We start from the raw sequence: 27,953 nt of genomic DNA, 5'->3' as shown, positions 1-27,953 counted from the left end.
CCATTTGTTTCTGAGTGGTCCAGACAGGCCCGCTGTCAGGGTGAGTGTGAAGAAAGATGTCGGTATGGTCTCCTCAGGTGGTGACCTGACAGCTCAGGGACATTTTCAAGCCTGGTATTGACATTGTGTCTAAGATAAAGCATGCCTGGTGTGCTGGCTTGCCCCTGAACCATTAGGAGGGTTTGGTGTTGCCCCAGGGAGAATTGGTGGTACTGTCACTTGGCAGTCTGGGCCCTGTAAGAGCTCATCATCTGGGAAGAGGGTTGGGCACAGGTAGCAGGGTCTGTTATGCTTGCTTCCAACAAGTGTGAGACTCAGGGGACTGACACAGAGGATTGACACACAGCACTAAGTACCTTCTTAGTGCTCAGCAGGATCCTTTTGCCTGCCTAGCACACAGCCACACTTTCTTTTCATTCACTAGGTACACAGTGACACCTTAGGGACTACCCACTGTGCACACTTCCAGCTCTCTTGTTAGAGTGGGAATTATCCGAGGTCACACAGGAGGGCCAGGGTTTCCTAGAAGAGGCTGGGTCTTGCTCTGGCTTCTCCACACATATCTGCTTTGTTCTTCCCTCTCTGCCCACTTCCCTGTTATGTACCTAAGGGCCCCGGTTTTACACAGAATAAATTTCAAGACCCTATAGAATACACAAGTTGACATGAAGGGGTGATGACAATGAGAAAGACATCACACCAGGTGGAGATAAGCCCATGAAGAAACAAGTCAGGTACGAGTTTGGAGAGGAAGAGGCCTCTGTGTGATAGCATGAAGCAGCAGGGTCCACCTGGATAACCCATGCAAAGAACTGAGGTAGGCAGTGCTCATAAGGATTCCAGAAACAGGAGCAGCCCAATAAGAGGGGGGTCTTGAGGGAAAACCATGGCATTTAGAGCAGCAAATAGGACCTCATGGATGTCTGTGACATCTAGTTTCACTCATATGAGTCCAGTTAGTTTCTTCAGGGTCTTCCAGGGCCTCTTCCAGCTTGCCACAGCCTCACTTCACAAATGAAGAATATTCTATTAAAATGTTTTGCAGGTTATGAAAATTACAGAATACAAAAGTAGAGTAGTATGATGTCCTGTGTTGGTTAACAAAATGTCACAAACTGAGTGGCTTAAAACAACAGACATTTATTCACAGTCAGAGGCTGGATGTAGAAGATCAAGGTGTTGGTTCCACTCCTAACTCCTTGTCCATTCCTTGCCTCTTTCAGCTGCTGGTGGCTGCCAATAATCCTTGGTACTCCTTGGCTTGTAACTGCATCACTCTAGTCTCTGCCTGTATCTTCACATGGCCTTCCTCTACTGTATGTCAAGTTTCCTCTATATGTCTCTTACAAGGACACTTGTCATCAGATTTATAGCCTGTCATAAAATCCAGGATGACCTCTTCAGTTCAAGATTCTGAACTTAATCACATATGCAGAGACCTTTTTTCCCCCCAAATAATCTCATACTCATGGGCTCCAGGAATTAGGCTGTGAGAATATTTTGGGAGCCACCATTTATCCAATTGCATGTACCTGTACTGAAGGTGATCTTCAGTAGTTGTGGGCCTCCTGCCCTTGTACTGTGTTTCCCCTATACCTCATGTAGACATCACAGCCTTGACAAGGCTGCCCGCTGTGGACTCTGAGCATCCTCCCAGGTGAGTGCTGTTTCCCTGACATTTTGCAGGTTCTTAGTCACTGGTGTTTTTTGTTTTTTAATAACGTGAACATAGAATTCTCACTAAGAGCAGGGCTTGGTGCTGGGGGCCAGCTGTTAGCCAGGGACAGATGGAAAATAAACAAGATGCAAAACATTTATTAGTCACTTCCTTGTGGTACTTCTTTTTCATTTGAAATACTCATTGATAGCTATGTAGTTATTGCCATTTTTATTCATATTTTTGATATATATTTTTTCTTCTTAAAGAAGTACCTCCAACATTTTCTGTAGTACTGACTTCGTGGTGATGAAATCTTTTAGCTTTTTCTTATCTGGGAAGCTCTTTATCTGTCCTTTGACTCTGAATTATAGCTTTGCTGGATACAGTAATCTTGGCTGTAGATCTTGGGTTTTAATCACTTTGAATATTTTGCGCCAAGCCCTTCTGTCCTGCAAAGTTTCTTTTGAGAAATCATCTGACAGTCTTATGGAAGCTCCCTTGTGGGTAACTAACTGCTTTTCTCTTGCTCCTTTTAAGATTCTGTCTCTGTCATAACTTGACATTTCATCTTTTTTGGGACTCTGAGCTTCCTGGGATTGTATGTCTATTTCCTTCACCAAGTTAAGGAAGTTTTCCATCATTATTTCTTCAGATAGGTTTTCAACTTGATTTCTCTCCTCTCCTTCTGGTACCCCTATGATGTGAATGTTGTTATGCTTGATGTTGTCCCATAGAATCTTTAAATTATCTTCATTTTCTTGCATTCGTTTTTCTTGGTCCTGTTCTGGTTGAGTGTCCTGCTCTGGTTGATTTGATCCTCTGCTTCCTCCATTCTGTTGATTCTTTCTAATGTACTCTTCATCTCAGATATTGTATTCTTTATTTCTGACTAGTTTCCTTTTATAATTTCCATCTCCTTTTTAATGTTTTTTTATCTCTTTGTTAAAGTTCTGAGTTCATCTACTTGTCTCCAAAGTTCCTTGAACATCCTTATCAGTGTTTTGAACTCTGCATCTGTTAGATTGCTTGTCTCTACTTTGTTTAGATCTTTTTCTGGAGATCTGTTCTTTTCTTTCATTTGGGACATGCTTCTTTGTCTCCCCATTTTGGCTGCCTTTCTGTGTCTGTTTCTATGTAATAGGTAAAGCTCCTAAATCTGATATTAGTAGTGTGGCTTTGTGTAGTAAGTGTCCTGTAAGTCCCTGTGGCACAATCTTGAGAGGGGGCCAAGTTTAGCCCCAGCCTGTGACCCTCCAAGAACACCTGGTAAGAGTCACCAAGCAAGCCACTGGTGGTTGCCACCTGTGCTGTGCTTACAATTGCCTCAAGAGGCCATACCAGAAACCGAGGCTGGCTGCCACCATTGAGGGCTTGGAGCTGCTCAGTAAGGGGTACAGGGTACAGCAAGGATACCCCTAGATGCGACTTGGGTAGGGCTGCTAGTTGGGAGGGGTGGAGTTTCAGGGAATTCTCTAGGCTAAGCGACCTCTGTTATCCAGTTTGATGATATCTCAGCTATAACAGCATCTGCATCTGCACACTGGGAGTAGGGAAGGCTCAACAAAGGAACACCAGATACCACCAGCACTTCTGCCTGGTAGAAAGCCTCTCCTCCAGTCCTTGCCTCAAGGCCCGACAACTAAGTGTTCCTGTGTGTGTCCCTGGTTACCCACAAGCTGCCACCCCAGTTCTGGAGCTCAGAGCGAGCGAGTCAATCACCATGAAAGTCTGGCTGCAGTCGTGGTCCCTTTAAGAAGAAACTCTGCAGCTACTGTAGCTTCTGTCTTGCTCAGCCATGTAGGACCAGAGCAACCTCATGTTTCTGCCTCCTCCAACTGTTCCAAGGTGATTTCTTATTTCTCTTCCTAGTTGTAGGGCTTCTGTTCATCCAGACCCCAGGTAACTCTGCTTGCTGTTTACTCCATGGTCTCCTCAGTTTTGGTGTGGTTGCAAGAGCTGTACAAAGCCTCTACCCTCAGTGATCCTCAACTTTTTCGGCACCAGAGATGTGTCTGAGAAACTAATGCCTGATCTGAGGTGGAGCAGAGGCAGTGATGTTAGTTAGTGTTGGGGAGCGGCTTTAACTACAAAGAAATTCCTCTTACTTGCCCGCTTTTTACCTCTTGCTGTGTGGCCTGGTTCCTAACAGGCCACAGACTGGTACTGAGCCTGGGGTTTGGAGACCCCTGCTCTACACTGTCTTGACAGGTCCTGATTGTTTTATTTTTATTTTTCATTTTTAATTTATTTTTTAATTAAGATTATTGGGGTAACATTGGTTAATACAATTATAGAATTTTCAGATGTACATTATCATGTGACATCTGTATATTCTATGTGTTTACCACCCAAAGTCCAGTTTCCTTCAGCTGTCATATATTTGATCCCCTTTCCCCACTTCGCTCGCCTCCATCCCCCTATATTTGACCCCCTATACCCTATCTACCTCACCCCTCGTCCCCCACTCCACTAGTAACCACTACTCTATAGTCCTCTGCTAACCACTAGTCTATAGTCCTTGTCCATGAGTCTCTGTTTGTTTGTCCTGCTCATTTGTTACTTTTAGGTTTATATCCCACATATAAGTGATAGGTGATTTTCAAATTTTCTGTCGGGCTTATTTTGCTTAGCATGATTATCTCGAGGTCCATCTATGTTGTCACAAATGGCAGTATTTCATCTCTTCTTATGGCTGAATAATATTCCATTGTATATATGTACCACAGCATTTTTAGCCAGTCATCTATTGAAGGACACGTTGGTTGCTTCCATGTCCTGGCCACTGTGAATAGTGCTTCTGTGAACTGCAGTGTGCAAATATCTTTACGGATATGGATTTTCAAATCTTTGGGGTAAATACCCAGTAGAGGGATTGCTGGATCATATGGTAGATCAAATGTTAGTTTTTTGAGGAACCTTCATAGTGGCTGTACCAATTTGCAATCTCACCAGCAGTGTATGAGGGGTCCTCTTTCTCTGCATCCTCTCCAACACTTGTTGTTACGTGACATCTTGATTATAGCTATTCTAACAGGTGTAAGATGGTATCTCATTGTGGTTTTGATTTGCATTTCCCTAATAGCTAGCGATATTGAGCATCTTTTCATATATTTGTTGGCCATTCGCATGTGCTTTAGGGAGAAGTGTCTGTTCAGGTCCACTGTCCATTTTTTGATTGGATCACTTGTGTTTTTTTGTTGCTATTTGAGTCATATGAGTTCTTTGTATATTTTGAATATCAGGCCCTGATCGGAGGTGTTGCTTGCAAATATATTTTCCAGTTCCGATGCTTGTCTCTTTACCTTGTTGACAGTTTCTTATGCTGAGCAGAACCTTTTTAGTTCGATGTGGTCCCATTCATTTATTTTAGCTTTTACTTCCCTTGCTTTTGAGGACAAATTCATAAAATCCTCTTCAAGTCCAAGGTCCTTGAGCTTAGTTCCTATGTTTTCTTCTATGCATTTTATTGTTTCAGGTCTTATATTTAGGCCATTAATCCATTTTGAGTTAATTTTGGTGTGTGATGATAGACAACAGTCTAGTTTCATTCTTCTGCAGGTGGCTTTCCAGTTTTCCCAGCACCATTTATTGAAGAGGCTTTCCTTTCTCCACTGTATGTTTTTGGCTTTTTTGTCGAAAATTATTTGCTCATATAAATATGGGTTTACTTGTGGACTCTCTGTTCTGTTCCACTGCTCAGTGTGTCTGTTTTGCTGCCAATACCATTCCGTTTTGATTACTGTCACTTTGTAATATAATTTGAAGTTGGGCACAGTGATTCTTTCAGCCTTGTTATTTTTTCTCAGGATGGATTGGCGATTCGGGGTCTTTTGTGCTTCTGTCCAAATCCGATGATTTTTTGTTCTATTTCTTTAAAAAATGTCGAGATTTTGATGGGGATTGCATTAAATCTGTATAATGATTTAGGTAATATGGTCATTTTAACTATGTTGATTCTTCCAATCCAAGAACATGAAATATCTTTCCATTTCTTTGTATCTTCTTTGATTTCTTTTAATAGGGCCTTATAGTTTTCATTATATAGGTCTTCCACTTGTTCCTAGGTATTTTATTCTTTTTATTGCAGTTGCAACAGGAATTATTTTTCTATTTCTTTTTCTGACAATTCTTTATTAGAAGATAGGGATGCTATGGATTTTTGAACGTTGATTTCGTATCCAGAGACTTTACTGTATTTGCTTGTTGTTTCTAGTAGTGTTCTTGTGCAGTCTTTAGGGTTTTCTATACAGAGAATCATGTCTTCCACAAATAGTGACAGTTTGACTTCTTCGTTTCCTATTTGGATGCCTTTTATATCTTTCTCTTGTCTGATTGCACCGCTAGGACCTCCAACGTTATATTGAATAACAGTAGTGATAGTGGACATCCTTGCCTTGTTCTTGATCTTAGAGGGAAGGTTTTTAGTTTTTCACCATTAAGTATAATGTTGGCTGAGAGTTTGTCATATATGGCCTTTACCGCGTTAAGGTACTTTCCTTCTGTATCGATTTTGTTAAGTGTTTTGATCATAAATGGATGCTGTATCTTGTTGAAGGCTTTCTTCTGCATCTATCGATATGATCATATGATTCTTATTTTTTGTTTATGTGGCATATCACATTAATTGATTTGTGTATTTCAAACCATCCTTGTGCCTCTGAGATGAAGCCCACTTGATCGTGGTGTATAATCTTTTAATATATTGCTGTATTTGGATCACTAGTATCTTATTTAGGATTTCTGCATCTCTGTTCATGAGAGATATTGGTCCGTAGTTTTCTTTTTGTGTTATCTTTACCAGGTTTTGGTAGTAGAGTAATATGGGCCTCAAAAATGAGTCCTCTTTGATTTTTGGGAAGAGTCTGAGGAGAATAGGTATTAAATCTTCTTTGAATGTTTGGTAGAATTTACTGGTGAAGCCATCTGGTCCTGGACTTTTACTTTTTGGTAGGTTTTGGATGATTGTTTCCATTTCCATACTGCTGATCAGTCTATTTAGATTTTCCAGTTCGTCTTGATTCAGTCTATGAAGGTTGGTTTTTTTTCCTAAGTACTGGTTCATTTCTTCTAGGTATTAAATTTGGTGTTATATGCTTTTTCATAGTATTCTTGCATGATCCTTTGTATTTCTGCGATATCAGTAGTAATTTCCCCTCTTTCATCCATGATTTTGTTTATTTGTGTCCTTCGCTTTTTTCTTTAGTGAGTCTAGCCAGGGCTTTGTCAATTTTATTAACCTTCTGAAAGAACCAGCTCTTTGTTGCATTTATTTTTTCTATTGTTTTCATTTATTTCTGCTCTAATTTTGACGATTTCTTTCCTTCTGCTGACTTTAGGCTTCATTTGTTCCTTCTTTTTTAGTTTTTTAAGATGAAGTGTTAGGTTGTTTATTTGGGCTCGTTCTTGTTTTTGGAGATAGGCCTGTAATGATATGAACTTTCCTCTTATGACCGCTTTTGCCGTGTCCTAAAAATTGTGATATGTTGTACTATGATTATCATTCATTTTTATGTATCTCTTGATCTCCCTTTTTATTTTTTCTCTGACCCAGATATTCTTCAGCAGTATGTTTTTTAATCTCCATGTATTTGTGGTTCTTCCTACTTTATTTTTGCAGTTGATCTCTAGTTTCAGAGCATTATGATATGATTTCAACCCTCTTATATTTATTGAGGCTATCCCTGTGTCCTAGTATGTGGTCAGTCCTTGAGATTGTCCTATGTCATTGTTATCTCAGTTTGTCCGTATGTGTGCTGAACGTTCATTACTATCTTGTTATGACAGTTCTGTTCTTATTTAAGCTTATAATGCCCTGTTCTTAGTAAGGTTTGCACTCCTCTGCTTCTATTTGCCCAATAATCACTTTACTCCTAATTATGTATTTTTTTCTTTTTTTGTTAATTTGTTTTAGGTGAACTGACCCCTTTCAGTATTTCCTGTAGTGCAGGCCTCATGGAAAATTCCCTCAATTTTTGTATGTCTGGAAAAGTTTTTATTTTTCCTTCATATCTAAAGGAGAGTTTTGCTGGTTACTTATTCTAGGCTGGTAGTTTCTTTCACTTAATAGTTTAAGTATTTGATTCCATTCCTTTCTGGCTTGTATGGTTTTTGCTACGAAGTCCGAGGATAATCTAATGGGTTTAACGTTATAAGTTACCATTTTTTTCTTCCTGGCTACCCTCAGAATTCTGTCTTTGTTGTTGATTTTTGATAATTTTAATACAGTGTGTCTTGTTGAAGGCCTTTTGGGGTGAAATAATTGAGTGTTCTGTTGACTTCTTGAATTTCAAGCTCCAGCTCATTCCTTAGATTTGGGAAATTGTCGTCAGTTATTTGTCTGTAAATGCTTTCTAGTCCCTGCTCTTTTTCCTCGCCTTCAGTAATGCGCATTATTCTTATGTTTCCTTTCCTGATGGTATCAGCTAGTTCTTGACTTTCTCTTTCATTATTTTTCATTCTTCAGTTTCTCTCTTCTTCCTTCTGATTTATTTTTAGATTTCTGTCTTCAATATCACCGATCTTTTCATCCATTTGGTCGACTCTATTTCCCAAGCTTGCTATTTCATTTTTCAACTCTGCAGTGTTTTTTTTTTTTTAATCTCTAGAAGATCTGTTCTAAGAGTTTCAGTCTCCTTGCTCTGCTCATCTAGGTGTTTTTTCAATTCCTGAAATTATTGATATTACCCATTTCAGAACTCACTGAGTTTTTTTTTTCAGAAGTACCATCTTGAATTCTCTGTCATTTAAGTTGCATATTTCTATATCTGTAAGCTTATTTTCTGGAGATTTTTCTCTTTCTTTCTGAGTTGCCTTGTCACCTTGGTTGTTCATGGTGTTTAATAGACTATTTTGCCACCTAGGCATTAATGGAAATGCATTCTGCTGTTTTTCCATAAAGAATATTTATTATATAAAGGTGTCCTTTAGCCTGTTGCAAAGAAGGAGCTTTTCTTTTGGTTTCCAGTAGGTGGTGTCTAAGCCTCTTGGATCCCTGCTTTATATAAAGCTTTAAAAATGCCTTTTTATTTTCTGATAGGTATTTAATCACGCTTGCTACCCTCAGTTTCAGTCCCTGTCAGTGTTAGCAACAGTTTTGGTAGTGTTTGCTCAGATTCCCCTGGGGCTCACAGTGTTCGGTCTCAGAGGGAGGAGCCCTCTGGGTTGGGGTTTGGGGGGCTGTGGCTCAGCCTCGGTTTTGCAACCACGGTCGGTAAAAATGAACTGTTGTTTCTCTGCTGGCCGCTTCTCTGCTTTCTGCCTTGATGACTGAGTCCTGCAGCCAGCTGGCCACAGGGAGCTCACAGCACTCCCAGGCAGGGCTGTTCAGGGAACTCGCTGCATGAATTTGCTGCTCATTCTTCCCTCCCCCTCCTCCTGTAGGGAGCTCCAGCTGCTGCGAGAGGCAGCTTCTTTATTTCTCTCAGTCCACCGACCAACACCTGGGGTTCTGACCTGTGGTAGCTCTTATGCACAGATCCCACGCTCAGATGTGCTAGTGTGCAATTTGGGTGTTTTTTGTTGAGTTTTAGATGTTCAGCTTGTTGTTTCAAGGGGAGAGATCTGGGGATGTCTCTCACTCTTCCATGTTTCCAAAGATCTCCCGGTCCTGATTGTTTTAAATCTTTTAATTGTGTAAAATTTAACATATACAAGCAGAGAAGACTGTACAGTGTGAGTCCATGAGCCCACCTCTGTTGACCTTGTTTCCTTCATAGCTTCCTTCATAGTTTTCTTCATCCCATTCCCTATATCTACTCCTCTCATTTTTTTTGAAGCAAATCCCAGACATATCATTTCATCCATAAATGTTTCCATATATATATATCTCAAAGATAAGGACACAATAAAAACACCATTATCACACCTAAAAAAATTATTCCAAATATATATTTTATGTATTACATATTCCAAATACATTATTTTAAATATTTTGTGTTCAGTTTCCCGATTATAGGGCTAAAGTCGCGTGTAGATACTGTAAGCCAGGACACAGGGCAGCCTGGCCAGAGACTCCAGGATGCTACCAGCTTATTCGTTTGCCTGGATTTCATAGGAGCCTGAGGTATCAGCTCAGAGAGCCAGGGCTGGGTTGCCACTGGCTCCAAAAGCATGTGCTCCCACCTGGAACTTTCTCTGGGTGATGAGGATTCCCAGTCTCCACCTTGGAAGAGGTGGGGCCAGCCTGAAGAGGAGTTGGTATGAACATCTTAAGGGTGGTAGAATCTGGCTTCCACAAATTGCTGGGGTGGTAGAGGTTGGCAGCAGGACCAAGAAAGAGTAGGGTGGCTTTTTCCATGGGTTGTCTTCACCCAGCTCTGAGCTGCTGACCTTTCTTCCAGAAAAGGACCAGGAGGGAATCTTCCATTCGGAACACTGAAACCCAGAACCCGTGAAGAGATAGGAGACTATAACAAAAGCCCTCCCAAAGGCAGCTCCAATCATAGGTGGACTCAGGCTGCCTTTTGTAACTGGAAAGTAACATTTTTTGTATTTGCTGAATGCCAGATTTGTGGATGGGCCAACAGGTCAGTAGCCTCCAACCAGCCTGCAGGTTCTTAACAGAGTGGAGCAGTGGGAGAATTTTTTTTCAAATTTCTTCTGCCTTTTTTTGGCCTACCAAAGGAAGGCAGGGATCTGTATAGTAGGGACGTCAGTAGTCTCAGAGTATCTCTTCACAAGCTTCTCAGATTAAGGTGGTGTCTTCTAGGTTCCTCCACTGTAAAGTTAGGATTTTTTCCTTGGCAACATCAAGGCAGGCTGCGTTCCTCACAGCATTGTGAAAGCATCTTTGAATACATTCCAGCACCCAGTCCACATGGCTCTCTTGAGTGGCCAGTTCAGCAAGCATTCAGGCAAGCAGGTGGCAAATTGGCATGTGGCATATGGGCATCAGGGTGTTCAAGATCTGCAGGGTCATACGAGCTGTTCCTGTTGCATGGGACTGCAGCCAGTAGGGTGAACAAGAGGGCCACCAGCAGCAGCACGTCCCCAAGAACAGCTTGCAGGCTTCTGGGAGAAGGGAGGTGGGGCATGCAGGGGCTGGTGAGATGAGGTCTTGAGGATCTTCCCATCCCCCATACCCAGGCTGAACTGAGTGGAAGGCAAGCCAGGAGAGTTTGAATGTTTGAAGAGATGTGGAGAGATGGTTAGGAGGGCAGGCAGGTTAAACAGCAAATGGGGGTCATGAAGTGAGGATGGACATGCAGCCAGAAAGACAAATATCCAGAGTAGCTAGAAGCTTGACAGGTAGGCTATAGCCTCAGCCACTTATGTTGACAGGCTGTAAGATCCCAGCTAGATAGGCAAAAAAGATCCCTAGTTAGAGACAGACTTCTAGATGGACAGAGTCCTGCGAGAAAAATAGACTCCTAGCAGGACAGATAGCAAGACAAATGGACATATTCTTGGACAAATGGAAAGATGCCCAGCCAGATATCTAGAAAGACCTGTGGCTAGACACATGAACGTTCCCCCTACCCATGCATCCCACCAAGACAGAATCCCTTAAGGACAGATAGACCACCACCCCCTTACTAGACAAAGTGACATTACCCCAGTGGAGAGACACCTCACTTACCTAGTCAGCTAGCCCACCAGAACTTTAGCTTGACAGGTTAACCTCTTCCAGTAAGAAGGACCTCAGATTGTGAGAAAGCCAGGCCCTTGGCAGGATATAGAGATCCCTTAAGCCAGCTGAATAGACACACCCTCAAGCCAGCTAAATAGACCCTCAAGCCAGGTAGACAGACAAATACACCCACCTGTTGGACAAATAGACCCTATACTCCTAGTTGGACAGAACATCTTCAGCTAGCCAAACCCCAGTTTCCAGGTCAGCCTCCCTGCCTCCCAGTCACTACCATGGATGATATGGATGACCTACTGACTCCTCAATATTGCCTCGGTCCCCATATGCCATCAGCTTGCAGTGACTGTTGACCTCCAATGGCATCTACCACCAGGGTCCACAAAGACCTTTCATGTTCCCACAGGGACTTCCCCACTTACTCTGGAACCCACTAGTCCTGAATGACTGCCGTTAGTATCTATGAGTACTCAGAGATGCAAGAGCCTCTATGACTCCTCCAGTGACCTCTATATTTTCTCATAAGTTTACAGATACATGTGTATCCTGCATCTCTGAGTCTCCAACAACCTATGACTCTCCACAAAATCTCAGTGATTCCACTGACATTCACTATTATGACCTGATTAAGAGCCCTCGGTGAACTCTGACTCTCTTGACTCCCTCAATTAAACTAACACTCCAAATCTCAGTGGGCTCTCAGTTACTTTCACTGTCTCCCTGACCTCCCAGTGACTGCCATTAACATCCACGGACAGTCCTCTTGAATATCCAAGGAACTCCTTTTGGCCTCTGATGAATTCACTGATGATCACATCCTTAGTGATCACCACTGAACACCTTTGAACTCTCAAAGATGAAACTGATAAACACGGAATCCACAGTGACTCCCAATAACTCAATAAATGAAACATCCCCACTGATCCACTTTGACCTCTCAGTCACTTAAACCAGAGTAAGCAAACCACAGCCTGCAGACCACGGAGAAGAAAAACCGAATTTTTCATAACATGAAAATTAGCTGAAATTAAAATTTTAGTACCCACAAAAAAAGTTCTATTGAAACACAGCCACATGTATTCCTTTACATAGTGCCTATGGCTGCTTCCACACTTGTGATGGAGGAGCTGAATAGCTGGGACAGAGACAGAACAAAGCCCCTTTAGAAAGTTTGTTCATCCTTGACTTAAACAGCATTCTGATAACTCTCATTAAATCCACAACGTGAACCAATGACCCTGTTGACCCTTCAATGGCTTAAGTTATACCTCACCCCATTGGTCACCCTTCCATACCCCAGGAACTTCAAACTGGACTCCACAGACACCCTTCTCCAATAACATCCGCCTTCCGAAAGTCCTTCTGTGACCGGGGTGAGGGGTTGGGCCAGCTCACCTACCCAGGGCAGTTCTTGGCCAGCGCCCCTAAGGTCCTGTCTGCTGTTTCCAGTCTCCCCTTGGTGACTCCGGAAGCAGCTGTCCTCTGGCCTTTTCTTGCACATTTTCTGAAGACGGGGATGTGGAGACAAAAAAAAAAAAAAAAGGGAAGCTCTTTAAAAGTGTTGAGAACACCTTGTCCCCTGGAACATAGTTCCAGGGCCTCAGTTTCCCCGCACGTTTTCGCAGGTTGAGATCGTTAAATTTGGACTGGATCCTGGCACTCTCAGCTCCTCCTAGCCCACCCCCAGAAAAAAGACCCTCAGGAAATACAGATTCAGGAGCATCGGCTTCCAATAGGTCTTTCTCACATAGCGGGTGCCCGGGTGCCATTTTCCCTCCGCTGTTACCTCTTCAACTGCTTTTGGACTATGCCTGAGCGCACAGCACGGTATGTTCCCCACCCGGGGTCCCCGAGGCAGGAGCTGTGTACAGTTCCTTCTCGGTGGCCATCTCCGCTCACAGTTGCCGCCCCTCCGCCCTGGCTCAGACCCGGACGCAGCCTACCTTCCAGGAGACCCGGTGGGGGAGCCGGGAGAGGGCGCACGGCCATCCACCCAGCCGAGGCACTAGAAGGAAAGTGGGTCCTGGGCGCGGATCCCAGCTCCAAGCGAGAGGAAGTGTTCATGGGACTGTGAAGACTCAGCCAGCGCGGCGACCATAATATATAGGGAAGCCCCAGCGCCTGGACTCACTTCCCCGGCCCGGCCCAGTCTACGAAGACCGAGAGCTTTTGCTGCCCTCTGGGTCCGGGAACCTGTGGGCGGGGCTGGGACAGCTCAGAATGCCATTGGCCAGGGTCGCTGCGCGTTTCCATTGGTTGGCTGGTGAGACCGGAGGCGAGGCCTCGACCTCCAGCAGCGTCTGCAAGGTCTGGGAGAGCAAAGTACAGCTGCCACACAGGACCCGGCTGGCCAGCTGCAGTATGAGCGGCAGCTTGGATGCGGCGCGGAGCATCTTAGAGCAGTTGGAGGCGTGGGGCGGCCGGGAGGGGGCGGTCCTAGCCGGCGAGTTCTACGTGAGTGGGCGACCTAGGACGTCCGGCCAGCGCTCTCTTTCCGTCTCTGTCTCTCTCTATCCCTGTCCGCGCCCTCTGCCCTCAGGCCCCTAGAGGAAAAAGTCCACGGTCGAGTGGGACGGGCTGCACGCCCCCTCAAGTCCCTGCGCCCGGGTCTCGCTCCCGGACCCTTCGGGCTGCTCGGCTGAGTGGGCGCGGCCGGCGGTCACTCACTCCTGTGGTCAGGGGAAGAGGAACCGCGAGGCCTTGCTGAGGCAAGTGTGTGGGCGCCGGGCGCGGATCTGCTTTGTGGCCCGGGGGCGATTTCTGGCCTCGGTTTCTTTTTAGGCAAAAATCGAACCTTAAAGACCAAACTGGCCTGAGGATTAAGTAACTGGTGTGGGTAAAAGCTGTAAGCACATCTTGAGCGCTCACTTTGTAGGATCTAGTTATAAATAGTCTAAACATTACAATGGAGTAGTGCAAGCCCTGCGTTAAGAATGCTAATTTAGCATCGTCGGCATCGTTTACTACAAAAAATTAGATGTTGTAAATATAACTTGTATAACATATAGAAACATGCAAATATGTAAACCACATGTTAGCGTACATATCAAATTTAGAAACGTGATGTACAATAAAAAGTTTGATGAACATATATATAAGTATATATAAATGTATAATAAATGATTAATCATTAGGTACAATAAAAATAGGTAACAACCAAATTTATCAAATTTTAATATAAATATATAGTGATTATATAAAAATATGTTATAATTTACAAACTATAAAACTATAGAATAGACATAAATATGACATATATAACTATAATTTATAAAATAAGTTATTCAGTAAGTTCCTAAGTAAATATAAAATATGTGATAAAGTTTTAAATAAATCTAAATAGTTTACACAAATTTAAAAATAGATATTGTATATGAGAAATGTACAATAAGTACAAAATATAAAATTTATTCAATATGAAAATGTACATACTAGATATAAATGTATAACACCACCAGGTGTCATGCCCATCCAGGTTTCCATCCAGTCTGGGGCAGTGAGCAATGCTGAGGATCCGCTATATGGGAGTGTAGGCAGTGAGCAGGGCCAGCCTTCTGCATGCCAACGTCCATCACTCAGAGGGATCTTTGGGCTTCTCTAGGCCTTGGTTTCCTCATCTGTGTAATAGAAATATCAATCATGGTACCAATTATACTAGGATGTCCACCAGGGCTTAAATGACCTGATGGGCATTAAGTAAAGCACTTAGAATGATGGCTAGCACCCACTGGTGGCTTAGTAGCTCTTATTATCATCATGACTATGAATACCTGTTGATGATGATAATATGCTATTCGCTAATTATAATAATCTTAACAGTAAAAAGTTCCTACAGTATCTCATTACATGAATGTTATACATTAATTCACAACATTGTATATTGTCACATATCTCATATCTTGTTTGTTATATTAAATACATAATATATCACAATCACTGTTTACAGTGTAACACCAATTGAGTCTATAGCGGGTAGATGCTGAGAGGTCTGAGTTCAACCCTGTGCCACGTCCGGGGTCAGACTTTGGAGAAGTCATTCAAGCATGTGGTGGCTCAGCTTTCTCACCTGCACACTGCCACGTCAATAATAGTACCCACTTCGGAGGGACCTTGTGATGTTTCAGCACTCTTAGCACAGAGCCTGGCACAAGGAAGGTACTCTGAGTTGTTGTTATTATCATATCATTACAGTGAGCCCGGCCCTGTGCTATCTGGAGCCTGCATTCGCCTCTCACAGGCCATGGCTTTGTATCCCTGTGAGAAATCTGACCTGGATCCTCTCCTCCTCTCCTTCCTGGTGCTCACGGTGCCTTGGACCAGGATATCAGGACTCGCTCAGCCGCCTGGAAGGCTGGCAGCATGTGCTCCACTGAGGCTGGTAGTCAATCAGAAAACCTCAAGAAGAACCGCTACAAAGAAATACTGCTGTATAAGTCAGGGCTTCTGGGGGGAGCAACTCTGTTCCCCCCACCCCCACCCCACAGACCTTGTCACCACCACCCCCTAGGTGCTCCCTCCCCAAGCCTGGCTGGGGTGTAGCCCACCAGAGCACCTTGGTGGTGTCCCTGCTGGGTGCACTGCCCCCACACCCCATGCTCCTGTCAACTCCAAATTCCACATTTCTCACCTCTCCTGATGGCAGATGATCAGACACAAGTGATATTCTCCCTGCTCCAAGAGGGACAAGGTGACTACATCAATGGCAACTTCATTAGGGTTGGCCAGGAGTCAGGGAAGGGGAGGTCATGGTGGGGTAACAGCGGGATCTCGGTAGTGAACTTAGCCTTTACCAGGGCATAGATGGAAGCCAGACCTACATCGCCACACAGGGACCCCTGCCTCACACCTTGCTAGACTTCTGGCGCCTGGTCTGGGAGTTTGAGGTCTAGGTCAGCTTTGGGGGTGGGTGAAGTGAGGCCCACCCTTGGCTCTGTTTTCCCACCCCTTAACCTAAATCACCTCCCTCTTTGGTTATCCCTCTTGTCTAGGTGATCCTGATGGCATGTCGAGAAATGGAAAATGGGAGGGTAGGTGTCGTAGCCCCCAGAATGCATGTCCTTGTGTAGGGGGCGGCAGGAGAAATCTTGCTAGTTCTTCTCTGATCCCAGGACTCAAGGGCCCAGTTCTTGGAGTGACCACACTGTAGCTCTGTTGAAAGCCCACTATTACTCTCATTAATTGTTGATTTCCCCCTTTTATTCATACGACTCATCTCTCCAGTGTTGGCAGCCCCTCTCCTGCTGGTCTCCCCTCCTCATTCCCCACCTCAGACTGTAAGGCCCTGTATACTGTGGCTTCCCTGTTAGCTCTCATCTCTCTTTCCATCTCTCTCCTCTTTATTTGCTCCACTCTAACCACTCAGGCCTTTGCTGTTCCTCAGATATGCCAGAGACTGCTCAGCCTCAGGGTCTGTTCCTTGGCTGTTTCCTCTGAAAGGGGAGTGCTGGAATCTCCAACTCTAAGATTTATCTATTTTTTCATTTAAGTTTTTGCTTCAGGAATTTTAAAATTCTATATTTGAATAACTATAATATACAGTTAAGATTATGTCTTTCTGATGAGATGAGTCAATCTCTTTTTCAATATGTAATGTCCCTCTTTATCGCTGGTATTATTCCTTTTTCTACAATGTACTTTGATGTTAATATAGCCATTTAAAGTTCTTTAGAGTGTGCGTAATAAAAAACAATACTTTCCCGTTCTTTTACTTTCAAAGCTATGTTCATCTTTATTTTTAGTGTGTATTTCTTGTAGGTGGCATATTGTAGGGACTTTCTTTTATACCCATACTGACGATTTCTGCCTTTAATTGGCATATTTAGTCTTTAATGTAATTGGCAACGTCGGATCTAAATCTACCATCTTGCTATTTGTTTTCTATTTGTTTCGTCTGTTCTTTGTTCCACTCTTTATTTCTGTCTTCTTTTAGATTGAGAATTTTTATGAATCTACTTCATAATCGTTATTCACTTATTATTTATATCTGTACTATGTACTTAGTGGTATCTTTAGAGTTTACAAAAAATCTTTAACTTACCATAGTCTACATTCAAATAATATTATACCATTTCATGTAAAATGTGAGGACTTAACAAAGCATATTTTGATTTTTCCTTTCCATGCTTTATGCTATTGTCATAGGTTTTAATTCTAAATATGTAATGTATTCTATAATACACTGCTATTTTTGCTATAGATTTTCTTTAAAAAAAAGATTTATTGAAATACAATTCATCCATTTAAAGTCCAATTCAGTTATTTTTAATGTATTCCTGAGTTATGCAACCATCACAATAAATTTTAGAACATTTTTATCACCCTATAAAGGAACCCTGTATCCATTAGCAGTCCCTCCCCATTCATTTCCCACCAACCTCCACCATAAGCAACCCCTCATCTATTTTTGGTCTCTATTGATTTGCCTACTCTGGACTTTTCATATAAATGGAATCATATGCTGTGTTCTCTTTTGTGATTGGCTTCTTTCATGTACTGTAATGTTTTTAAAGTTCATGCATATTGTAGCATGTAGCAATACTTCACTTGGTTTATTGCTGAATAATGTATTCAACTGAATGGATCTACCGCATTTATCCATTAATCAATTTGTAGAATTTGAGCTGTTTCCGCTTTTTTGGCTATTGTGAATACTGCTGCTATTTGTGTGCAAGTTTTTACGTAGAAATATGTTTTCATTTCTCTTGGGTATATACCTAGAAGTGAAATTGCTGGGTCATTTTGGTAACTCTATTTTTAACATTTTGAAGAACTGTCAAACTGTTTTCCACAGTGGCTACATCATTTTACATTTCAACCAGCAATGTTTAAGGGTACCAGTTACTTCACATCTTCACCAACACTTGTTATTGTCTGTCTTTTTTATTATAGCCATCCTACTGGGTGTGAAGTAGTTTTTAATCATCTTTTTAAAAAATAGTAAAAAAAAAAATTGGTAAAATACACATTACATAAAATTTTAACCACTTCAGTTGTACAATTCAAAGATATTAAATACATTCACAATGTTGTACAGCCATCATCACTATCAATTTCTAGATCTTATTCACCATCCCAAATAGAAACTCTGTACCCATTTGACATTTACTCTCTTTTCCCCTTCCCCAAGCTCCTGGTACCCTTTATTCTGCTTTCTGTTTCTATTAATTTGTCTGTTCAAGGTACTTCATCTAAGTTAAATCATAAAATACTTGTCTTTTTGTTTCTGGCTTATTCCACTTATGTTTTCCAGGTTCATCCGTGTTGTAGCATGTATCGGAACTCATTCTTTTTTAAGGCTGAAACTATTCCATTGTATGTATATACCCTATTTTGTTTATCCTTTCATCTGTTGTACATTTGGATTGTTTCCACCTTTTGGCTATTATAAATAATGCTGCTATGAATATTGTCATGTAAGTATCTGCTTTAATTCCTTGTTTTCATTTCTTTTGGGTATATACCTAGAAGTAGAATTGCTGGATCATATGGCAAGTCTGTGTTTAATTTTTTTGTTTGTTTGTTTTCCACAGTGGTTGTACCATTTCACTTGTTATTTTCTGTTTTTGTTTTTATTAGCCATCCTAATTTGTGGGAAGTGGTATCTCCTTGTAGTCTTTCATGTTCTTATTTTTGGATTTGTATGTCTTCTTTGGACAAATATCTGTTCAGATCCTGTGCTAATTTTTTAAATGGGTTATTTGTCTTTTTATTATTGAGTTGCAAGAGTTCTGGATACAAGTCATTTATCAGTATTTGATTTACAAATATTTTTCCTTTTCTGTGGATTGTCTTCCAATTTTCTTGATAGTGTCTTTTGAAACACACTTTCTAATTTTGAGGAATTCCAGTCTATCTATTGTTTTGCTTATGCTTTTGTTGTTGTATCTGAGAAATAATTGTCCAACCAAAGGTCACAAAGATTTACTCCTATGTGTCTCCTAAGTATTTAAAAATTTTATCTCTTATATTTAGGTCTGTGGTTCATTTTGAATTAATTTTTGTGCATTGTATGAGTAGGGGTCCAAATTCATTCTTTTGCATATAGATATCCAGTTGTCCCAGCACCATCTGTTGAAAAGACTATGCTTTCCCCATCGAATGATCTTGGTATCTTTGTTGAAAATCAATTGACAATAAATGTAACAACTTATTTCTGGACTCTCAATTCTGTGCCATTGACTGATATGTCTATTTTCGTGGCAGTACTGCATGGTTTTGATTATTGTAGCTTTATAGTAGGTTTTGAAATCAGGAAATGTGAGTCCTCCAATTGTGTTCTTCTTTTTCAAGATTGTTTTGCCTATTCTAAGTCACTTACTGTACAAAAAAAGAGTTCACAAAGCAGTCATAACTGCTTATGTTTAAAAAGGCCTTCCTGCAAAGTTGGCTTGTGGCTGAAAATTGGATTTCTAATAAGAGAGGCTCACTGTGCCTAGCCTGTTTATATGAGCAATATGGTTTATGTAAACAGTTGCTTTCCTTCTGGGAGTCCAAAGTTTTGGTACATTTTTTGCTTTGGTACAAGTTTTGCTAGTCAGAGGGTGCCTATATATCACATAAAGTACCTCAGCAAGAACTCTGGGTACTGAGCCCCTAATAAGCTTCCTGTGGACGTTTCACAGGTGTGTCACAACTTATTGCTGGGGCAATTAAGTACATCCTGTGTGGCTCCATTGGAAGAGGACCCATGGAAGCTGGCAACTTGTTTTCCATAGACTTCACCCCATGTGCCTTTTAACTTTGCTGATTTTATTCTGTATCTTTTCACTGTAATAAATCATAGCCGTGAGTACACCTTTATGCTGAGTCCTCTGAGTCCTAGTGAATCATCAAACCTGAGGTGGTCTTGGGTATCCATGACACATCTATTAATGTTAACTTATTGATGTTAATATTATCAACTTGCCAGTATCTTCATAATGCCTTCTGTGGTTTTGATAAAGACTGTATTGAATCTATCAATTTGGAAGGTATTGCCATCTTAACAATACTGTATCCCAATCCATGAACATGAATGTATTTCCATTTATCTAGGTCCTCTTTAATTTCTTTTAGTAATGTCTTATAGTGTCTAGTTTAGAAGCCTTGCACTTTTGTTAAATTCCTAAGTAGTTTATACTTTTTGATGTTGTTGTAAATAAAGTGGTTTTCTTAATTTCATTTTCAGGTTGCTTATTGCAAACCGAATAGTTTTCTCTAATAGGAATACAATTGATTTTTCCATATTGACCTCATATCCTGCAACTTTGTTTAACACGTTTATTAGCTCTAATTGTGTGTTTATGTGTGTGTATTCTTTAAGGTTTTCTATGTATAACATCATGTTGTCTGCAAATTGAGATAGTTTTGCTTCTTCCTTTCCTGTCCGGATTTCCTCCCTCCCGCCCTTGCTATCTTCCTTTCTCTCTTCCATCTTTTCCTTCCTTCCTTCATTTTTTTTTTCCTAATTGCACTGGCTAGAACTTCCAGTAAAAAGTTCAACAGAATTGGAAAGTGCAAACACCCTTGTCTTGTTCCTGATCTTCAGAGCAAATCATTCAGTCTTTCACTATTATTAAATTAGCTGTATTTTTTTTTTTTGTAGATGTGGGTTTTTTAATCAGGATGAGGACTTTCCTTTCTATTTCTAGTTTCTTTAGTGTTTTAATCATAAAAGGGTGTTGGATTCTGTCCCCAAATTTTTTTTTGCATCTATTCAGATGATCATGTGTTTTTGTTTTATTTTCTATTAATATGGTATATGACATTGATTTTTATATATTGAACCAACTTTCCATTCCTGGGGGTAACCCCACTTGGTCATATTGTATAATCCTTCACTAGTATTTTGTTGAGGATTTTTTTGTCTATATTCAGGAGACAGTTGTTAGTAGTTTTCTTGTGATCACTATGTCTGGTTTTGGTATTAGAGTAATTGGCCTCATAATATGCTGGGAAATGTTCCGTCTTCTCTACTTTTTTGGAAAAGTTTGTGAAATATTGCTATTAATTTTTCCTTGTTTGGTAAAATTTGCTAGATCATTTTTACAGATGTTAAAAATGAGAAATGTATTTTATATTTAGCCACATTTTTACCTTTTCTTTACTCTTTATTCTTTTGTATAGACCCATATTCCATTGAGTATCATGTTCCTTTTGTGTGAAGAGCTTACTTTAATAGTTCTCATAGTGCAGGTTTTCTTTTAATAAATTCTCAGCTTTTGTCTGAAAGTTTTTTTTTTTTTAATTTCAGACTTTTTAGGATGTCAAACCATTATCCCCTGGCTTGTAATTTCTGACAAATTATGCTGTTATTCTTGTCCTGTTTGCTCACACTTAGTATGTAATGTGTCTTGTTTTATGTGACGCTATTAAGATTTTTTCTTTATCACTCTTTTTTTAGCAATTGATCATCTGCTTTGGTGTGGCTTTCTTTATGTTTATTCTCCCTGTGGTTCACTGGCCTTCTTGGATCTGTGAGTTCATAGTTTCATCAAATTTGAAAAAAATTCCAGCTATTATTTCTTCATATAGTTTCTGTTCTCCCCTCTCTCTTCTTCTGGACACATGCATTAGACCACTTGATATATTTTCACATGTAACTGATTATCTCTGTTCATTTTTTTCTCAGTCTTTTTCATTTTGAATAGTTTCTGTTGTTATGTCTTCATGTTCACTGATCTTTTCTTCTGGTGTCCAATCTGATATTAGATAGTGAATATTATTAATGAAAGCTGTTTTAAGGTCTTTATCTGCTTCTTTCCTCATCTCTATTGGGTCTTTTTCTACTGATTTTTCTCCTGCTTATGTGTCACTTTTTTTTTTGCTTATTTGTGTCTAGTAAATTTTTACTGGATGTTTGATATTTTAAATTTTACACAAGTAAGTGCTGGATTTTGTTGCCTTCCTTCAAAGAGTGTTGGACCCTTTTCTTGGAAGCAGTTAAGCAACTTTTGGATGTTTGATCATTTTAAGGTTTAAGCTTTTGTAGGACAGGTCTAGAGTAGCCTTTATTCTAGAACTATTTTTGTTTTACTTCTAATATGTGATCCTTCTGGGTTCTCTACTGAATATTCCCAATAATCAATCAGGTCTTTCCACTCTGATTGGAGAGAAAATTCTGTCCCATTGCGAGCTCTAGGAAATGTTCATCTTCCAGGTCTCTAGTTATTATTCTTTGATGGAAAGTTATTCTTGCCTTGCCTTGTGGCGTTTCACATTTTGTGTGCTCAGATTATTATTCAGTTAAAGACTCAGAGGGACCTCTATGTAGACTTCTGGAGTTTTTTGCTTTTGTTTGCATAGCTCTTTCTTTCCAGGACTCTGCCCTTAAAATTCTAGCTGCCTTGGCCTTCCATCAACTCAGTGGGGATCATTGGACTCTCTGGGTCCTGCAGCCTAGTGACTGCCTCTTGGCAATAAGCTGGGGGTGGTCATAGGATTTGACTCATGTCTTTCTCTTTGTTCAGTGATCACAGTCCTGCAATGCCTGTGGTCCAATGTCTGGAAATACTAGCTCATATTTTGTCCATTTTTTTTGTAGCTTACAGGAGAATATTCTGGACTGTCTTTCTTCTGCATAGTCAGAAACTCAAGTTGACATTGAGTCTCTGTGTTTAAATTGAGGAGGCTCTGGCCTTCATTAGAGCTGTAGCTGCCTGTGCTTCCACCTGCAAGGCCTGGAGTCCTGTGGGGGTATTGATATATTGGAACTGGGGGAAGCAGACTCCCCCTCTTTACTCCCTGTCCTTTCTCCCTTGCCTTTTGTAGAAAAAGCATAAGCATTACTGGGCCCAAGAACAGAAGCCACTGCAGATTGGGCTTTTCTGCATAACCCTGGTGAGCTAGGGGCAGAGGTGGAAACTGTTTTCTGGCATCTTGGATGTTTTGGGGCAGAGGTGGAAACTGTTTTATGGCATCTTGGATGTTTTGGGAACTTTCATGTAAGATTCTCAGAGTGGAAAGCTTTTGGGCTGGGTCTAAAAGGCCCAAACACTCAGCACTCAATATATGCCTTGCTTTTGCATTTTAACTATGATCATTGTTATATCTGTAAATATAAATGTGCCCGGTTAGTTTCTTAAAATCTTTATGTCCCTTCCTGTTTCAAAAGAACTCAGGAAAATCTCTTACCTGAACATACAATAAAACTTTTTAGAACCAAAGGAAAAAAGTTTTTAATTTTTACTGTAAATTTGTTTGCGTTTTTAATCATGGTTCCTCTTTCTCTCCTCTGTTAAATGTTTCCTTCACAAAAGCCATGGGGGATGTTTGGGCTCATGATCTTTTAAAAATATGTTGTATTTGATTTTTAATCAGAAATGCTTTGTTTTCTGTAAATGTGTCTTTGGCACTTGTGATGTTTGTTCTCTTTCCTCTTCCCACCTGCCCTACATCCTCAGATGAGAGACCTGGCTAAATGCAGACATCATGCTCAGAACCCTTCAGGTCACCTTCCAGAAGGTACTGAAAGGGAAGGAAGAGGCTTCTACATGGGGAGAGCTATTTCCTGTCTGTTTTCTCATCCGTAACATGGACATTAGCAGTAGTATCCATCTCCTCAGCTACTATCTGTTACATTTAAAAGGAAGATGTTTAGAACCAGGCCTGACATTTAATATGTGCCCAATAAATGCTTTTCTTTCTTTTTTAAATTCTTTGCTCCACTTTTCCTGTTTCAGAAATCTCATTCTGTGTACCAACTACAATATATACTGGTCAGACAGAGGTGTACCCAGCAATCCTGACCACGTGCTTGCCATGGTAGAGGAAGACCATCACCTCCAGGGATCTGGCCCCAGGCCCCTCTGTGTCCACTGCAGGTTTAGGAAATGGGCTTTATAGGAGTCTGGTGAGGCAAAGGGGACTGGGAGTGGAGTATGGAGGCTTGGAGCCATTCTTTGCAGTTTGCATGCCTATTTTGAGCAACCTAAGGCCATACTTGCTCTCACTGCGTCAACTGAAATTGTTAGCATTTATTGACGGCAGACTGCCTGTTGGGGAGTAAGCACAGAGTTGATACTCAACAAATGTAAGCAATTAAAAAGTTTTTCCTTCTAAATTATAATCTAGGGATTCTGGGAATCAAAAGGTGCTACAGAGGATCCACCATCAGGGCTCCCGAACCCCAAATGCCCACTTAAAAGGAGTTATGGGCAGGCTTTACCTGAGCTTGCTCTGGTCCTCACATTCTAGCACGGGCTGTGGGCAAACAGGTGTCCTGTGTTCCGTGGATTATGTGAGACTGTTGCTCCTAACCCAGGTATGAAGAGGGCACGTGTGTGTGCCTTTGTAGTGCAGTCCCCTGCCCACAAGGGCCTGCTCATGGGCCTCATCTCTCTGCCCCAGATGTTCCCACCTAACTTCAGCCTCTTCAATGTGGTCGAGATGCGGAAGCAGCTGCCCGCAGTTGTGCAGACAGAGGTGTGAGCTCAGACTCCTCCTTCCAAGGACACATTCCTCTTTCTCTTGTCTTCACTTCTTGATGACCCTTCTTCCCCCTCCAGGAGCAGTACAGGTTCCTGTACCACACCGTGGCTCAGATGTTCTTCTTAGCACTCCAAAATGCCAGCCTCCATTTTCAGAACCTCAAGGAGATACCAAGGCCCCCTTCCCACTATTCCATCCACCAACACCCTCAGATCAGGACCCAGAGCACAGGTCTGTGATCACTACCATTGCACATCCTACCCCTGGCCTCCTTTTGGAGGCAAGGACTGACTCACTGTATCTACCTTTGACCTCTTCCTTGCTCCCTTATCAGACTGTCCCCTCTTCAGCTTACCCCTTAGAGCCCACAGTGATCTCCATCAGGAGCCTGGCTAGTTTCCTTAAAGCCTGATGCCCTTCCCCTCCTGCCTTTTCCCACAATTGTGTTCCCCTCTATGAGGATGCCCTCTCCCTCTGGTCTTCCCTGGCCCTTCCAGCCATGCCCCGCCCACCTGGCGGGGTCCTCAGGTACCCAGCTCCAGCCCCCTCAGTCTTCTCTTTACAATTTTTCCTGCTTGGAGGCCAATCCTTTTCTCACCCTCGAAACACCTGCCCCTTCCTTGTTCCATTCACCAAATATTCACTGGCTCTTTCTTTGAATTGAGCGGTGGGAGCCTACCCTAAAACGACCCTTAATCCCAGAGATCCCATCCCTTGTTTGCCTCTAAGTCGGCTTCTAACACTAGCCCTGCTTTCCTATGTTAACTCTTTCCTAGCTGCCCCGGTCATTCATTAATTCAGCAAATATTTCTCGATGCTACCCACTTGTCAGGCCAGTGCTGCGTACACAGAGTTGAACCCTCCTTTGCAGCACAAATTACACCTCCTCGAGACTGGCTCTCCATTTTGAGGCTATACCTTCCTCCTCTTCAGATGCCACTTCCTCATTCTTTTCTCCAATGAACAGGCAGAAATGACCACCCCTCAATACCAAACCCTGCCCCATTGCCCCGCCAGGCTGGCCCCTTCCATCCTTCATCTATCTCCCTTGTCGGGCGCTGGTGACACGGAAACGAGAGCCCCTTACCCAGAGACCCCTTCCTCTCTCCCCTGACCCTCCCCCCGCCCCTTTCCGCAACTGTGCACCGCCTGGGGCGGAAAGGAAGCCCGTGGTTTGCCCTCCTAACGCGCTCCTCACCCGGCCCTCCCTCCGCTCGGCGGTTTCACTTCCTCCCCGCCTCCCCAACTGAAGGAGCATCTCCGTGCCCGCGCCCCGGGCTCTCGCCATGGCCGACACATACGCCGTGGTGCAGAAGCGAGGGGCCCCGGCGGTAACCAGGTCGGGCTCTGGGACTCGCGGCGCGGAAGAGGCGCCGCTCTACAGCCAAGTGACGCCGCGCGCCCAGCGGCTGGAGGCGCCCGCGGAAGATTTGCGGGGGACGCCGCCCGGCAGCGGTGAGTGGGTCCGCCCCCGGGAGCGGGGCTGGGAAGGGCCGGCCCCCACCTGCTGCTCAGGACCCCATCCTGCTGGACCTCGGCCCCGCAGGCCAGCTACTGGCCATGCTCGGAAGTGTTCCGGGCCAAACCTACGGCCCGGGGTCTGGGCGGAGATCTCCATCCTGGCCGCGCCCCTCGGTGCTCGTCCCTCCCGCTGAGCTGGGCCCCGCGCGCCAGCCTTCTCCAACCCTGGAGGTGGTCTCTGCCCTAGGCTGGTCTGGCACTCCACTGGCAGCCGGAGCTGATGCGTGGGCTGCGGTTTCTTGCCCGCAGTTCCTGTTGACCCCAGCCCTGCTGGGCCTGGCGCCTACGAAGACGTGGCCGATGGTTCTCAGACCGGAGGGCTAGGTAAGTTAGACAAAGCCTCAGTCTCTGGGATTCTGCAGCTTGGACTGACTCAGGAATTTAGGGTTTAGGGATAGTGGCATGGGATTTACGCCCTCAGAGTCCTGTGAATGGGGCCGCAGTGAACCAGGAGACCCTGGAGGCTCGGGAATGGCTTTCTTCGAGTTGCCCACCGCTCCACACCCTGGCTTCTTCAAGAGACCCACGGTGCCCTTCCTCTCCCAGGCTTCAACCTGCGCATTGGAAAGCCTAAAGGGCCGCGGGATCCCCCTGCCGAATGGACCCGGGTGTGAATGCTACCCCCGTCGCCCCCGGCCTGTCTGCTTCTCCATGTGGGCACCTGAACTGCTGACCGCCATGCTGTGCTGTGTGAAGTGTTGGGAATGGGAATGCTGGGCCTGGATCCAAATAAAATTTCTCAGGGTGGGAAATGTGGGGGTTTTGTGCCAGCGACTATAGCATTCAAGCCTTGAAGCTGGAGGACGTGGCTGGGAGATAAGGGCTGGTGAGGCTGCACTGAGCAGATTCAAGAATGAACATCAGGAATGGGCCCAACCCCAAAGGCCCCACATTTGTGAAGAGGAGGATGGACTTCTGGAGACTGTCTCCATCATCATATAATAGACTAGCTCATCTCAGACATTCAGCTAACACCCGAGAGATAGATGGACCCTGAGGAAGACTCATGGACTCCCCCACCATTCAGATAGATCCAAGCTAGGCATGACAACAACCAAGCAGGCTAATTTTGAGTTACTATAAAATAGCTAAAAGAAGGGAAGTTCCATCTCATCTAATACTGAGACTTCATTTTCCATTTTTAATTGTGGTCTGAACTCCTTCCCTCCTTACTGACATGCCAGTTGAGGTTTAACTCAGTGCCCGCAGCCTCTGAGGAAGAAACCAGTAATATCTTAAGTCTGCAATTTAGGACTGGTCATTTAAAATACAAAGGCTAACAGACATGTTTGCATTAGCCTTTGTTTTGCAGGGCCTCAGCAGGGACCATTAACTGTGGAAAAAACATCTTGTGACAACCTTGAAACTGATGACTACGTGGTAGACATCATAGGACCAGGAATCATCACATCCTCATTCTTGAACCCCTTTCCACTTTTTGATGGCCTGTATAATCTTGTCACAAAAAGCCTTTAGCGAGCATTTTTTCTCCTTCATGCTCCCTTGTGCACAAGTCTCTCTAATAAACTATCTGCTCAAATTTATTCTGAGTTCAGTGTTCATTTCTATAACATCGACACTCAAGTTCCTGGTTTTTTGAGTTTGATAACAATTTCATACAGACTAGTACAAAGATCTTCAGTTAGGCAGACAGACCCCCAAGCTGAACAGGTAGATAGCCATACCCTTAGATAGCCAGACCTTCAGAGGGGCATTTCACAGCTGGAGGGCTGGATCTCCAGCCAGACCAACCAACAAACAACCTGACAGACCATTAAC

At 42.8% G+C, this 27,953-nt stretch overlaps 1 protein-coding gene and 1 long non-coding RNA gene across 3 annotated transcripts; one reads left to right on the top strand and one right to left on the bottom strand.

Annotated features, from left to right (window-relative positions):
- Nucleotide 1: 1 nt before the first annotated feature.
- On the top strand, nt 2-27,718 carry PTPN18 (protein tyrosine phosphatase, non-receptor type 18; the record flags this gene model as incomplete). Its single annotated transcript, XM_023535126.1, is given in 12 exon segments — nt 2-40; nt 22,995-23,080; nt 23,627-23,687; nt 23,906-23,937; nt 23,939-24,046; nt 24,420-24,486; nt 24,573-24,647; nt 24,731-24,820; nt 25,093-25,181; nt 25,906-26,108; nt 26,424-26,498; nt 26,721-27,718. Coding segments are annotated over 12 exon segments (993 nt in total), but the record flags the coding sequence as incomplete, so codon positions are not given.
- On the bottom strand, nt 9,530-13,458 carry LOC105297230. Of its 2 annotated transcripts, XR_002782191.1 has the most exons (4): nt 13,190-13,458; nt 12,646-12,750; nt 11,238-11,322; nt 9,530-10,669 (listed from the first exon to the last, which is right to left on the bottom strand). It is a non-coding gene; the product is annotated as an uncharacterized LOC105297230 (long non-coding RNA). The 2 variants fall into 2 exon arrangements; XR_896334.2 differs by having other exon boundaries at nt 9,530-12,750; nt 13,190-13,457.
- Nucleotides 27,719-27,953: the final 235 nt, after the last annotated feature.

This window comes from Pteropus vampyrus, unplaced genomic scaffold (genome assembly GCF_000151845.1).
Source record: "Pteropus vampyrus isolate Shadow unplaced genomic scaffold, Pvam_2.0 Scaffold137, whole genome shotgun sequence".
Classification (NCBI taxonomy): domain Eukaryota; kingdom Metazoa; phylum Chordata; class Mammalia; order Chiroptera; family Pteropodidae; genus Pteropus; species Pteropus vampyrus.
Note: the sequence above shows the minus strand (reverse complement) of the source record. Positions and strands in the feature narration are given on the sequence as shown.